This window comes from Galeopterus variegatus, unplaced genomic scaffold (assembly GCF_000696425.1).
Source record: "Galeopterus variegatus unplaced genomic scaffold, G_variegatus-3.0.2 Scaffold453, whole genome shotgun sequence".
In the NCBI taxonomy this organism is placed as follows: domain Eukaryota; kingdom Metazoa; phylum Chordata; class Mammalia; order Dermoptera; family Cynocephalidae; genus Galeopterus; species Galeopterus variegatus.
Window position 1 is genome coordinate 187,011 of NW_007726564.1, and position 15,697 is coordinate 202,707.

General features: G+C 37.9%; 1 protein-coding gene across 1 annotated transcript in view; it reads left to right on the forward strand.

Annotated features, from left to right (window-relative positions):
• MAST4 (microtubule associated serine/threonine kinase family member 4) overlaps nucleotides 1–15,697 on the forward strand; it is a 168,583-nt gene that overhangs the window by 119,209 nt on the left and 33,677 nt on the right. Inside the window, 5 exon segments of the mRNA XM_008568933.1 lie at nucleotides 1,725–1,810; nucleotides 7,978–8,186; nucleotides 11,570–11,708; nucleotides 12,975–13,107; nucleotides 13,961–14,126. Of these exon segments, the coding sequence (XP_008567155.1) occupies nucleotides 1,725–1,810; nucleotides 7,978–8,186; nucleotides 11,570–11,708; nucleotides 12,975–13,107; nucleotides 13,961–14,126 (733 nt within the window).

Consider the following 15,697-nt stretch of genomic DNA (forward strand, 5'->3'; position numbering starts at 1 on the left):
ATTTTGAGTGTGTTGAGACTGAAATTCTTTGAAACATCCAAGGGGAGCCATCGCACTGGCAATTGTATACAAGTTCTGATATAAGGGTACTTACAAAACTTTGTGGAAAAATAAAATTAAAAGATAATCTGAATCTTTCGATGACCTGTTTGAAGACTCCTCGTATCTTTTGGCACTCAGAGTTTCTGGTGGAGGTCTAGGTGACGAAGGAGTTATCTGTGGACATAAATGAGATCAGTCAGGTAGGGAAGAGTTAATGTGACACGAGGGCCTGTTCAGCTCCTTTCGGCTCAAAGCTGTGAAAGAGCAGCGTTAGTGGGAGTGGTTGCACAAGTAAGTGTCCCAGTCTCGAGTTACGTTTTCTGTGATGGAGCCTTGGCAGGTGATGACTACATCCAGATCCCGTGGCCAGACACCCAGGGGACTGAGAGGAGAGAGACGGTGGAGTTGAGGAGGTGGGCTGGCCTTGAGGCCAGAGTGTTAGGTGGGTTATCTGTGTAGACACTGAAGTCACCCAGGATGGTGGGAAGCAGGTTCCCAAGTCTTCCAGGGATGAGAGGGACAGCAGGATCCACAACGACGGCACCGACTGGGGGGAGGATGGCACACATCTCAGAGTCATGATGTTTCTTCCAAAACGATGGGTAGGGAATTCTGGACTCTGCAGAGGGGAGCAAAGCGGCCATTAACAATGACAAGATAAATAGGGCAGGAGAAAATTTTTTTTTTAAAAAAGCACTTTGGGGCCGGCCCGGTGGCGCACTGCTACAGTGTGCTGCTTGGGAGCGACTCTGCAGAGGGGAGCAAAGCGGCCATTAACAATGACAAGATAAATAGGGCAGGAGAAAACTTTTTTTTTAAAAAAGCACTTTGGGGCCGGCCTGGTGGCGCACTGCTACAGTGCGCCGCTTGGGAAGCGCGGCGCCGCTCCCGCCGAGGGTTCGGATCCCACATACAGACCGGTTCCCGCTCACTGGCTGAGCGAGGTGTGGGCGCAGTGCCGAGGGTTGCAATCCCATTGCCGGTCCCGGTCCAGTACGGGCGCAACACTGAGGGTTGCGATCCGTTGCAGGACACGAAAAAAGACAAAAAGGAAAAAAAAAAAAAGCACTTTGTTTATTCCTGTCCTTTGAGCTAAACTTTTTAGAGAGCTGTCTTTTTGGAAATTGGTATCTAAACCACGGAAAGATTTCTGGTATGGAAGTAAAGAATGACAGACATTCTGTATTAGAGTGTCCCATTTGTCGCCTACTACTTTTCCAAACAAGAAAGATTGCCACAGGAAATGACACAGAAGTGCTTTGGTCAGGGAGGAGAGGCCACATTGTGCACCAGCCCCATGGACAGCCACTCCAGCCCACTCTCTTCTGGCTGACTGAAACCAGAAGGAAGGTTTGGCATTTTGGACTTAAATCTCAAAACATTAAAAGACCAGGATGAGGCCAACCTGAATATTTTACAGAGGCAAATGAAAATTGGAAGTTTCCTTGACACCCTGGGAATGAGTGTTCACTTAAATGTGACTGCAGCGGTGTCATGAAGAGCAGTTGCTCAGCACTGCTGTGGAGGATGGGTCTTTAGAGGTGGCCCCTGGTTCTTTTAGCTAGAATGCTGTATTTAAACATATTAAACAATGTCACATATAATTTGAGTATTATCTGTTTTCTATTAAAATTTTTCTCAAATTCTGAACTATTTTTAAATTTCCATGTTTTGTTTACAAGAGCTCAAATGCTTCCCTGAAACTTCGAAGGAAACCTCGGGAAAGTGATTTTGAAACGATTAAATTGATTAGCAATGGAGCCTATGGGTGAGTAACTCAAGAAAAGCTTTCTATGAGAGGTTGTGTAAGAATTCGACTTTGCAAATCCCTGTTCCTTCCATGATGGGAGTAATGTACAGCCAGAATCGTTTCTTATCAGACGCCCCATCAGAAAATGTATCAAATGACAAAAGAGTTATTTTAGAAAGGAAGACTTTATAGAGTAAAGGAAAAATTTTATGTATTCTTGTTTCTACTTCCTTTATTCTGCCCTTCTGCGTTCACAAGTACTTGACTCTTGGTTGAGACATATAGTATATATTATATATAATTATATATATATAATTTCATATATATCATTGCTACTTGAGAATTAGCCTATATTTCCTGTCAGACCAGCAGTCAACCTTGTGAGAAAAGTATTTAAATAAAGCTCTTTGAAAATTTAGAGCAATGCATTTCTTTTAGTCCTTATAGTACAGTTATACCAGGATTTTTAACATTGAACTCTATGCCATAATCTAATCGCATTCGTGGTCTCCTTTCTTGATCTACTTTTATAGATACAATTTTCTTCTCATGGCGTAGGGTAAATATTAACGAGATCCTTCTGAGTTACTAATAAGTAGTTTAGAAGGATAATGAATTCATAAACTATTGCCTGATTCACTTTAGACAGCCCAAGTATTCTAGTTTAATTAAGTATTAATCCTAATTCCATCTGTATATGGCGAGTAATAAACAATCCCATAGACATTTATTGCCATTTATCACACATAAGAGCAGATGAGATAAAAGCAATTTTTGTTGTGCCAGAAGGGATGTTTCTTCTTACGATTTTTTCACCTCTAATATTTTCCACACCATTAACCTAGTGAACAACTTAAATATTTGTGAGTTCTTTCTATGCTTCGATGATTTGTTTTCAGGATTATGTCAAATGGCATAGTTCCTGATGTGGCTTATAAATGCTTTCTTTCTTATTTTATTTATTTATTTTTAATATAAATGCTTTCTGATGTTATATTTTCACAATATTTTATTTCCTTCAGAGATGTTATTGAAACCTTTCTGCCTAGGAAGATTGTTCTAGCATGAGGTTGTTTGTGGTTATTGTTATTTGTTTTTTAGTTCTTCATACTTTTTGGAGTTGTTCTAAGGATTTCTTCCTTTGTTAGGGAGTAAACTAAACTACGATTTTATGGGTGTGTGGGTTTGAGCACTGCTAGATGTTCTTGGCGGTGGAATTCTGGAATAAGATTATCTGTGAAGCACCACTTTTATAAAACTTAGGCATATATCTTAGCAGTATTTGGAGTTCTAATTGGCTGAGTAAACTCATTTGTAGTGCAATTAAACCACAGTGTAGTGGATGAGGTATATCACACTTTGGGGAATGGTTGGGAATATACAAGAAGTTAAACAAGCTGTGAATCAGTGAACACCCAGGATGCAAGCCAAGTCATCAGTGGGCTCACAAGCTGCCTGTAGGAGCCACGACTCATCAGCCAAACTTTTTTTTTTCTCTTTTGCTCTTCTCAGATTTAATCTTTCATTACATTTCTGACAGATTTCCTCTATCTTTTAATTATTTTTTTTATTTGAAATTTGAATGGTTCTTTGGTTCACCCAGTCCAGATGCTGATGCAGGCTTACGTGAACAAATGGGGTCCTTTGAAGTGGGCTCTTGGAGGCTTACTTAGTTATCTGTGTGACAGAGTCTACCACGCACATCAGTGGCTGAGAGAGACACCATTCTGTGACCTCCCAAAAATTAATGGTGCTGGGAACTAACTCTCATTAGGAAGGGCTTCTACCTGTCATGCTAAAACACACATCATGATTTTCTCAACATTATGCTTGGTGACAATTCATGTTAATAAAGCCCATTTGGTAAACATCTGATTTCCTTCTATGTTTAACGTGTTTCTGGTTCCTGACTGGAAGTTAAACATGCCTTTATGCCCACTTAGCACATTGTAGAAAGCTGCCGTTCACGTGCCAGGTACTGCACTGGTTTCTTTCTGTATGTCCTCTGCTCACAAGAGCCCTGTGTGTAGTTGGTATAATTTCCACTTACTTATGGGGAAGGAGAGATTCAGAGACATGATCACAGATACTCTGATTCCGAGCAGAGCTCTCTTGCCCCTGTAAGTATCCTTTTGTTATAACTTTTAGCCTTCATAATTGGGATGTAGAGGTCCTACTTTTTCCATTAAGTACTTCACCTGGATTTTTCAATTATAACTTTGAGTGTTTTCAGAGTGAAAGAATAAAATTGACCTACAATTTTTAAAAGTTAAAAAAATAAATTTGAAAGGCACAACATTTCTGCTGCACTTTGCTTGTCTTTCTAACCTTGATACACATTATTCTTTTACCCCTCAAGGGTTGAGGGGCATTTACCAGAGAGACCCATGTGCTCATGTTAGCATACACCTCTCCTCCCCGTGCTGTCCCTATAGCCTTTCCTATCAGCCTTCCTCTGATACACATACTCTCCTTCACACAGGTAGATTCGCTAGCACGGATTCATGTATTGGGCTCTAAGATTCGTGCATAGTATACACATCAGACATTCACACTCCCGATAGGGTTGATTCATTCTGCTCTCGATCCTGGCAGCTTCTGATTCCATTTCTCCCCACGCTTTCACACCTCAATTCAGAGGGAGCAACGGTCCCAGGTTGTCCCTGCTCTGCATCACCTCCTCCTCCACCTTTGGGTTTTTTATTTCACAGGGAGGTCAGTGTAGGAAGAGAGACAGAAGCAGCTTTTTCAAAGAAAGCAACCCTTGGGACTAGAAAGCAGAGAAATGTGGGCCCTATCAGTTCAGGGCAGTTTTATAATATGGGGAGGTTTACAGTCTGCTTAACAGTGTTAGATGTCGGTCTGTCAGCTGCTGTCTGTCTCTTTCTGTTCCTCTCTCTTAATCTCTGCTGCCTTAAGCAGATCTGGAACATCAACTTATAGGAAAGGAGGAAAGGTGTATGTGTGAGACAATGATTAATACTAAATAAACAAGTTTCAACATGAAGAATAGTATTCCCAAAGCAGTACAGAAATGTAAAAAACCAAGAACATATAAACAAATTCAACTACAGCAAATTCTAATTAGGAAGTCTAGTTGACTTTTGCAACTTGATCGAGATATGCCTGTCCTGAGGCAGTGATATCTCAAGCTACCTACAGGATTAATTTAAATTGGTTTTGGTCAGTTTCTCCAAGGATTAGCTGATTAGTTTAAAGGCATCACAGCAAGGGAAAGCAGAAAGTTGAACCATATTTCATGAACTAAAAATTTGAGAATACAGATTGCCCATTTTTTACACAGTGCCACAGAGATCTAGTCAGGATGCTGGTCAAATTAGTCTAGAGGCATCTTTCTCTTTTTTTCTTTCGTAAAATCCTGTGCAGTTCTATTTTTCTTTTCCACTTCCTATTGTTCTGAAACATATTGCAGAGCAATTACTTATGTAAGAAATGATGATGCATGACTGAAAATCAAAATGGTAACCTTGTGATAGTCTAAATGTGAAATTCGTAATATATGCCTAAGGTTCCTCAGCAGTAAACTAGTACTCAATATTAAATACCAAAGGAAGAGATGGAAAGTAAGCTATAGTCCAGTTGACTCTCAAGTATAAGGAAGTGATTTTGGAAAGATATTCTTTTATTTCTTCTAACGTTTTGAATTCTAAATGTAATTTTAAAAAATAGATTCTCTATTTCAAAAGTTCCTTTTAATGACAATATTTGTTTACCAAGGCTTGCCTTATATTTAAGGGATGGGCACATTATTTTCTGTGCACCTTTGTATCTTTCTATCCTGCTACGATTATCTGATTAGGAGCAGCTTAAGTTATCTGTGGATTCCTGATTTTATTCAATCAGTAATTGGAAAAAAAAAAAAATATATATATATATATATATATATATATGCCTTTAATCTGATACAGAAAGAATTAGTAATTGGTTGATTAATTAAAAAGTTGGACATAGTAGGAAATCATAAAAAAAGATACATACAAGTGTGCTTCAAAAAGTTTGTGGAAAAATTGGATTGAAAGATAATACAATCTTTCCATGAACTTTTTGAAGACCCCTTGTACTTTAAACATTTTACTATAACCTAAATATATATTTAAATTGATGGGTCTTTTAATTAAGACCTTTTGAGACAGTCAATATAAACCATACTTATAATACATTGTTTCTGTTTTCCAATTGTAACATCTTTAAAGGTGAAGCAAGAACTTGAAGCAATCTGAATGTAGGAGTCTAGGTTTTTATTATTTTTTCAACTTTTGGAAATCGTCTCACCCATACTAAATCAATAGGAATTTTATTTAGTAACTCATATTCAAGACTTCCTAAAACATTGGTTTAGTTTCCTAGTAAACAACAGTGCTTTTACTTTATTGTATTCATTTTTCATCAGTTTAAATATTTGTTAAATTTGTTAATCTTAATATCAATTGTAACCAGCAAAATGAGTGGGAATAAACCCAACTTGTGGGAGCCCAGGTGTTTGGGCATCCTGAAGAGGACCGCCCGCCGGTCTGTGCAGGAAACACTGGGCGCTCAGCTGGCTGGCTCCTGTAGTCTGTTTTATAGTGCGAATAACAGCACCAGGACATTCAGTGAGTTGGTTATGTGGAGTGTGCTGTAAATGTGTGATATTGTAAGTGAAGGGAAAAGTGAATACAGCAAGAAGATTGAAGAGGACCGCCCGCCGGTCTGTGCAGGAAACACTGGGCGCTCAGCTGGCTGGCTCCTGTGGTCTGTTTTATAGTGCGAATAACAGCACCAGGACATTCAGTGAGTTGGTTATGTGGAGTGTGCTGTAAATGTATGATATTGTAAGTGAAGGGAAAAGTGAATACAGCAAGAAGACGATGCTGAAGATACACATACTTGAGAGAAAAGTAATTCCTTGCAGAACACTTAAGGGAAAAATGTTAATATTGATTAAACTGGGATTGAATATACTTGAGATTTGTATTAGTGGATCGCCCTGATGATATTAGTTGAGCAGGAGCATAGGATATCCTAGTCCCCCTTGCAGTCATTGCTCAAGGGACAGTGAAATAACTATTGGAAAATGCATCTCAGATCACATTACCCCTTGTTTTAGAAGGCAGGCCACTGGATATACTTTACTTTGATTGATGGCTTTCTAGGTAAATTATTTCTTATTTGATCATTGGAAAAGTCTAACCTGTTCTCCCTTGCTAAGGACAAGTGAGGAGTGACTTGTGAGGAAAGGAGCCCCTCCGAGACATTTTTTTTTTCTGCTCATCATTTCCAGGAGGGGTTTTAAGACCCCTCCTCCTAATTACTTCCTTTCTCCACATCATTCCAAGCCTCAGGGAGTTTGTTGTCTTCTACCCAGCCAGAATTGTCACTGGAGAGTACTTGGGTGAGGCTTTAGGCAGAGATTGAGTCAGCCTGGTCTGGTCGTTTTACAGTAAAGTTGCCTGACACCTGGGCCTTGGGTCGGAGGGAACAGAAATGCACCTGCAGCGTTGGCCCCCTTTTATATTGGGAAGTGCATTTCCTGTTGAAACAGTCATGGGGTAGCACATGCTGAGGTCTGTACTGAGGAAATATGCTATTCCTTGTCACAGGAAAGACTCATGTAACCTATTACATACTTCTCATTTGTCTGGAAATTTCATAGTAAGCAAATTACTCTCAGTTGGAAGCCAGATACTCTAAGAAGCTATGGTCCTTTTTGCAGATCCAGGGCTATTATTTAGAAAATTATTGCTTTAGTTCATTGAGAAAAGTGCCTAACATATATCTAATGCTAGAAAGGATCTAGCTCATGATATATATGTGATTTTGTTAATTCTTTCCTGTTCTGATATATATATTGGATTTTGTTTTGTCTGTGGAAAAACTGAAAACATCAGCCAGCTATTGGAAAATTGCTCACTCAGAGACTGTCCATTTCCTTCCGTCAGCAGTGAAGATGAATTTGTTGCTTTATTTATGACTTGTGACCTTTATTGAAAGAATAAAAAAAAGTCTAGCCAGAGGACCTTGGCCTGGAATGGTATGTTTGTAGCTGCTCGCTTAACTTGTGTGAATTGAATTCCAGCTGCCATGTGAACTTTAAAAAAAGTCGATGATCACATGGTTTAGTGTATCCCCCAAACATCCCTACCTTCTTTCTTTCTATGAACCCTAATACTTGTGTTCCTTTTCAGGGCAGTCTATTTTGTTCGGCATAAAGAATCCCGGCAGAGGTTTGCCATGAAGAAGATTAATAAACAGAACCTCATCCTTCGAAACCAAATCCAGCAGGCTTTTGTAGAACGGGATATCTTGACTTTTGCAGAAAACCCCTTTGTTGTCAGCATGTATTGCTCCTTTGAAACAAGACGCCACTTGTGTATGGTCATGGAATATGTAGAAGGTAAATCAATCTCCGACACAGGGAATATGACACCTGTACTCAAAAATCCCTTGCTCATTTGTGCTGTGAAGCGTTCTGTATTTGTGCGACATAATGGCTGTATCTACCTAGCAACTGAAGCCAGGCAATGAGATGGCTGTATTCCCAGTCATTATCTTCTGATAATTGCTTGTAAAGTGCCTGCTCTACTATAACAAAGGGAAAATTAGTGCTATTTGGAAAAAGGTTGTTTTTCCTTTTTAATAGCCTTTAATCCTAACTACCTCCTCTCAATTGGTCATTAAAGTTGAAATATAGGTGATGGGATTTTTTCCTACTTATTTTTNCTGTTTTATAGTGCGAATAACAGCACCAGGACATTCAGTGAGTTGGTTATGTGGAGTGTGCTGTAAATGTGTGATATTGTAAGTGAAGGGAAAAGTGAATACAGCAAGAAGATGATGCTGAAGATACACATACTTGAGAGAAAAGTAATTCCTTGCAGAACACTTAAGGGAAAAATGTTAATATTGATTAAACTGGGATTGAATATACTTGAGATTTGTATTAGTGGATCGCCCTGATGATATTAGTTGAGCAGGAGCATAGGATATCCTAGTCCCCCTTGCAGTCATTGCTCAAGGGACAGTGAAATAACTATTGGAAAATGCATCTCAGATCACATTACCCCTTGTTTTAGAAGGCAGGCCACTGGATATACTTTACTTTGATTGATGGCTTTCTAGGTAAATTATTTCTTATTTGATCATTGGAAAAGTCTAACCTGTTCTCCCTTGCTAAGGACAAGTGAGGAGTGACTTGTGAGGAAAGGAGCCCCTCCGAGACATTTTTTTTTTCTGCTCATCATTTCCAGGAGGGGTTTTAAGACCCCTCCTCCTAATTACTTCCTTTCTCCACATCATTCCAAGCCTCAGGGAGTTTGTTGTCTTCTACCCAGCCAGAATTGTCACTGGAGAGTACTTGGGTGAGGCTTTAGGCAGAGATTGAGTCAGCCTGGTCTGGTCGTTTTACAGTAAAGTTGCCTGACACCTGGGCCTTGGGTCGGAGGGAACAGAAATGCACCTGCAGCGTTGGCCCCCTTTTATATTGGGAAGTGCATTTCCTGTTGAAACAGTCATGGGGTAGCACATGCTGAGGTCTGTACTGAGGAAATATGCTATTCCTTGTCACAGGAAAGACTCATGTAACCTATTACATACTTCTCATTTGTCTGGAAATTTCATAGTAAGCAAATTACTCTCAGTTGGAAGCCAGATACTCTAAGAAGCTATGGTCCTTTTTGCAGATCCAGGGCTATTATTTAGAAAATTATTGCTTTAGTTCATTGAGAAAAGTGCCTAACATATATCTAATGCTAGAAAGGATCTAGCTCATGATATATATGTGATTTTGTTAATTCTTTCCTGTTCTGATATATATATTGGATTTTGTTTTGTCTGTGGAAAAACTGAAAACATCAGCCAGCTATTGGAAAATTGCTCACTCAGAGACTGTCCATTTCCTTCCGTCAGCAGTGAAGATGAATTTGTTGCTTTATTTATGACTTGTGACCTTTATTGAAAGAATAAAAAAAAGTCTAGCCAGAGGACCTTGGCCTGGAATGGTATGTTTGTAGCTGCTCGCTTAACTTGTGTGAATTGAATTCCAGCTGCCATGTGAACTTTAAAAAAAGTCGATGATCACATGGTTTAGTGTATCCCCCAAACATCCCTACCTTCTTTCTTTCTATGAACCCTAATACTTGTGTTCCTTTTCAGGGCAGTCTATTTTGTTCGGCATAAAGAATCCCGGCAGAGGTTTGCCATGAAGAAGATTAATAAACAGAACCTCATCCTTCGAAACCAAATCCAGCAGGCTTTTGTAGAACGGGATATCTTGACTTTTGCAGAAAACCCCTTTGTTGTCAGCATGTATTGCTCCTTTGAAACAAGACGCCACTTGTGTATGGTCATGGAATATGTAGAAGGTAAATCAATCTCCGACACAGGGAATATGACACCTGTACTCAAAAATCCCTTGCTCATTTGTGCTGTGAAGCGTTCTGTATTTGTGCGACATAATGGCTGTATCTACCTAGCAACTGAAGCCAGGCAATGAGATGGCTGTATTCCCAGTCATTATCTTCTGATAATTGCTTGTAAAGTGCCTGCTCTACTATAACAAAGGGAAAATTAGTGCTATTTGGAAAAAGGTTGTTTTTCCTTTTTAATAGCCTTTAATCCTAACTACCTCCTCTCAATTGGTCATTAAAGTTGAAATATAGGTGATGGGATTTTTTCCTACTTATTTTTATCACATATTATAAAAAACATTACAATTGAACTTCTTAAAGAATAAATTAAAAATATATCCTTTTTAGACACTATACTATAATAAAATTAAAAATGAGTTAGGGGAAAGGAGGTGTGTTCAAGAAAATCCAGCCAGTCTTGATTTTCATCTTTTTTTCCTTTTTTAAGGGATTTGTGGTCTACTTTTTAAATGCTGCAACTAATCTTATTTCCATCAATTTTACATTAAGTTCCTGTGTGTTCGTGTGGCCATGACTTGTTGACATAAACAAAGTTAATAAAATGAGATCAGCAAAGGCCACACCAGTTTTCAGAGCATTCAGTTTAAGCTCTTGTCATTGTTTGAACAGAATCCCAAAACTATAAAACTCAAAAAATATTAGATATCCTTTAGTTATTCCTTTTCATTTTGCAGATGAGTGAACTGAAGTCCAGGAAGGGGAGACTTCCTAGGTGTTGAGTGATAGACAGAATACAAAAACATAGCTTGCCTGATTTCCACCCCCTGCTTTTTCTACCACACCAACACTTTGCTTTATTTTTTGTTGTGATCATTTTAACAGCAACAGCAAGTAACATTTCTCATGTTTAATATGTGTTGGGCAATATCATAAATTCTTTACACAGATTATCTGATTTAATCCTCATAATCCTAAAAAGGATGACATCATTACTATCCTGATATGCAGATAAGGAACCAAGACTAGTTGGACTAAGCTTTCTCAGCCTATAAGAGGCAGAGCTAGGATTTAGACTCAGATATCCTGATCCCGGAACCCATTTTCTATACTAGTATATTTTAAATTGTTACTATGATCCTAAAATTCTGCTAACAATTCTCTAAAGTACAGTTCCACTTCAGAACCAAATCTGCTGTCACATGAATACTGCTTCTTAAATAAAAATATTTTCTCTACACCACATCTTAATTAGAAAAACGATTATTTAACACAACATCTCCACTTATAAATGTGATATGCATTGTCTGCGGGTAGAGATGATTTTCCCTTGAAATTCTGCAATCTAAACTGATGGTCTTTGTTAATCCTAGCTGATATTAAATCTACTAAATCTTTTTCCTGTGTTGTATAGGGGGAGACTGTGCCACCTTAATGAAAAACATGGGTCCTCTGCCTGTTGATATGGCCAGGATGTACTTTGCTGAGACGGTCTTGGCCTTGGAATATTTACATAATTATGGAATTGTACACAGGGACCTGAAACCAGACAAGTATGTACGCTGATAAAATATATGTCTTTTTTTACACAATACAAAAAGTTTTATGTCTATAAAAATGTTTTCTTTTAATGCTATTTGTACATTTAAGAATTCTTCCATCATATTCAAAATGTGTTATTTTAACAGTATATATGGTAATTTTTATATAATTCTTTAAAGGCTATGATGCTTATAATAATAACTTATGAAAACAAGACAAAAAGATGACTATAAAGCTAGAATTAGTTAATTTTTTAAAAAAGTTTTTTTTATGATATAAATTTTTGAATAGCTATACGGAGTGCTACTAATTGTTTTCTGGATAGTTTCTATTTGGTACCATACTTATATTCTGTTTTATTCACAATTTAGTTTTTTATTAATTTTTAATTTATGTGGAGTTCATTTTCGTGTCTGTTTTGAGATACAGATAGACTGTTTCCCCATATTTATTAAATACGTCATGCTTTCTCCATTAATTTGAGATGCCTCTGAAGATATTACATGTTAGATGTAAAGACTGTGTGTGCTGAAAATTTTATGATAAAATTGACTCATGCTCATTCCAAAAAATTTGGAAAGTGCAGGGGAAAAAAATATTCACAGTACTAACAAAGATAACTATTAGAATTTTGGCATATTTCTTTTCAGTAGCTTTTTTATTTACCTCTCTATTTCTTTAATTTTTTAATTGATATAATACTGCATATACTATTTAAAATTTTTATTTTTCCACTACAAATGAAAAAATTTAAATATTTTCAAATGGGAATTCTTTGCATGTATAAGAAATGTAGGTTTTGTGTGTACTGAGTAGAAATTTAAATAAAAGCTGGAAGCTGAACTCTGAAACAATACTACATTTTTCTGTCCAAGTTCTTTATCTCATGTCTCGTTTGAATCACATATGAGTGGCTTACCGTAGTTCCTCATATATGACATGGGATTATTGGTAACCCTTTCTTTTCTACCTTGTTCTGAAAATGAAAGGGGGTCAGAGTTTCATGCTTGAATTTTCTAAGAGTCAGAGTGTTGTAAATGATACGATATGTGGCTGCTCCAACAGAGATCAGCTACGCCTCGTCTCTGGCCCCCCTTATATAAACTATCCTCAGCCACTAGGTGCAAGTATTTCACGTTTTTGTGTGACTTCATCTCTTTCCAGGCTGGGTTTTGTAATAAGCTTGATACCGATGTATTACAAATTGAGGGGAGAGGGAGAACCTTAAAAAGAGAACCAGCTTCAAAGTGACTGCTGTATGTCCTTCTGCTTCACAGCTTGCTGGTCACCTCCATGGGGCACATAAAGCTGACAGATTTTGGATTGTCTAAGGTGGGACTAATGAGCATGACTACCAATCTTTATGAGGGTCATATTGAGAAGGATGCTCGAGAGTTCCTGGATAAACAGGTAAGCTTGGATGCTGTTCGTTTCTATGGAGAAATACAAAGCACGACACTGCCAATGAAATTGGGAATCAACTTGTGTAGGCCATCTTCACATCAGTAGTGGTGGTTTAGATGTCTGTATAAGCCTTACATTTAATAAAGTGCAAATTGCTCCCATTTTTCTCCCTGGGCCTCTCTGAACTGTCCGTTCTCTCCACGTTCCTCCCCCAACATTATGGTCTATTAGCAAGATGAACGATCTAATTGCACACAAGTGAGAGTGTGAGAGAGACAAATGGAAAACTGTTTTTGTAAGGAATTCAGGAGTCTCAGTAGAGTACATGTGAGGCTCATGATGCATTGTATAATCACGGGTGCTAAATCCGAGCCATGGCCCATTTCCCCTTAAGCATGCCTCATTACCAGGTGCCCACAATCTGTTCATTGTAAAGTCGCTAAAGGTAAACACATCTCAACTGTCACGCTTTTATGAAATAACCGGGGTGTGAATACATTTTGGCAAGTGACAGATTTAAGAATGCATTGTTATTTTAAATTTAAGGATTACTAATGTTTTTAATATTGTAAAATAGGTGAAAGTACCAAACAGGGTCAGTTTCTCAATTTGAAATTAAGCCTTATACGTAACTTAACATTGGAGCAGAATTTTAAACTTTCCTTCTTTGGTATTTGAGTGATTCTTTGCCTTGGTATTATGGATACCTGCTTATAATTGTTGTTCTTGAATTCTTTGTCCATGTGGTTTCATGTGGTTGAGCAGGTGCACCCCAGGCACGATAATTGGTGGTGAGCCATCTTGCTCATTTTAATCATGTCTCATATTCAATTATTTTAATATTGCAATCATCTTTTAGGTCTGTGGCACACCTGAATACATTGCACCAGAAGTGATTCTGAGGCAGGGCTATGGGAAACCAGTGGACTGGTGGGCCATGGGGATTATCCTGTATGAATTTCTGGTTGGATGTGTGCCATTCTTTGGGGACACTCCAGAAGAGCTATTTGGACAAGTCATCAGTGGTAAATATCATCAGAAGTTGTCTTTAAGCTGTTGGGAGGCAGCTATTTGTAAATCTATTGCGTGTCACAGTTTTTACTACTAAAATGTTAACCTTTATCAAACAGTTGAGCCAACTAATTAAAAGAACTCACTCACCATAGCACATAACTGACTTTCACAATCTCAAGAGAGCAATTTTTGTAGAAAATTGATCTGAGGAAGTTTTGTTAATATGGAATTTGGAAATGTGCTAGCAGTGTAACCAACTTTTATCATGTGCCTTTTCTGTAAAAGAAATTTGGTGTGGGATTCACAAATGATTTAATTGCTGTCCAGTCTTCTTTTCCATAACAGAAAAGTTGTACCAGGGAAGAAAAGGTTAATATGGGTAATATCTACATAAATGAAAAAAATGGCTAATGGCACAATGAAGAAATTAACAAAAATGTAATAAACCCTAAAACAAATGTCTACCAAATAATAAATAATGAGAATGGGAAGGAAGCAAATTGAATCCACAGATTGTTAATGATTTCATTGGTAGTTGTTACGGTGTAACGTTATTTCTGTAACAGCTGTTCATCTTTCATTTAAAATTCAATAACTTTTAGATCTTAACCTGCAAGCTGACCCCAACTATTGTTATGTGGCTTGTGGCAAAACTAAATGATAATTAAATTGGATCTATCACTACCTTACCTGCTGAATTTATAAATTTCCCCGAAGCATAGATCAAAAAGGCTGCTGTTGCTGAAAGTGCATCAGGCACAACTGACATCTCCATCAGCCACCTCCAGTCCGTCTGGACTATGCTTACAGGGTCCAGTAGTGGAAATAGGAGAAAATTCATTTTGCATATGAGGAGCCCCGTATTCATAACATTATTTTTTATCATTGACTTTCATGTCTGGCATATTTGCAAACTTTAACAAAGTAGATTTGTGAGTTGCCTGCAGTGTCTAACCCCATTATACAATATCTGAGCTGTTTATAGATTTATAACTAGGCTGTTTTCTGATATACCACGGCCTGAATGGTAAGGGGAATCAACTGTTTAATTAACACAAGCAGCAAATGCTGGCTTTGTTCTTGATGCCTTACGGCTCAGATGCATATTCATGTTTTATTTTCCAAATCAGATTTAAACTGCAGCAGAGGAAGCTAGAGGCAGGCACACACAGAAATAACTCATGTTTTTATTGCATTTCTGTACACACAAGCACGCACACCTATCTTCAGGCAAACTCCTTTAGAATGAGTACATATTCTGGTGTTTATGACAGATTTTAAATACTTCCATTACTGTGATTAGTTTTTTTTTTTTTTCTTCTCCTTCTTCTCCTTCTCCTTCATCTTCATCTTAGCATTTTGACTTTTTCTTTATCTCTGGAAATAGTTATTTTTACAAAATCACTTTTCGCTTCTTAGAGCAGAAGAACTCTGTGGCTGTGGCCAGATTCTCAGTTGAGGATAATAGGAGAGAAAATCTTACTCTTCGATGATCCCTGGATAGCTTTCCACCTGAAATGCAGGTGTTTAGAGTTTCTGTTATATTAAGTCCTCTTAATAACTAGAAGGGGCAACTTGTTGG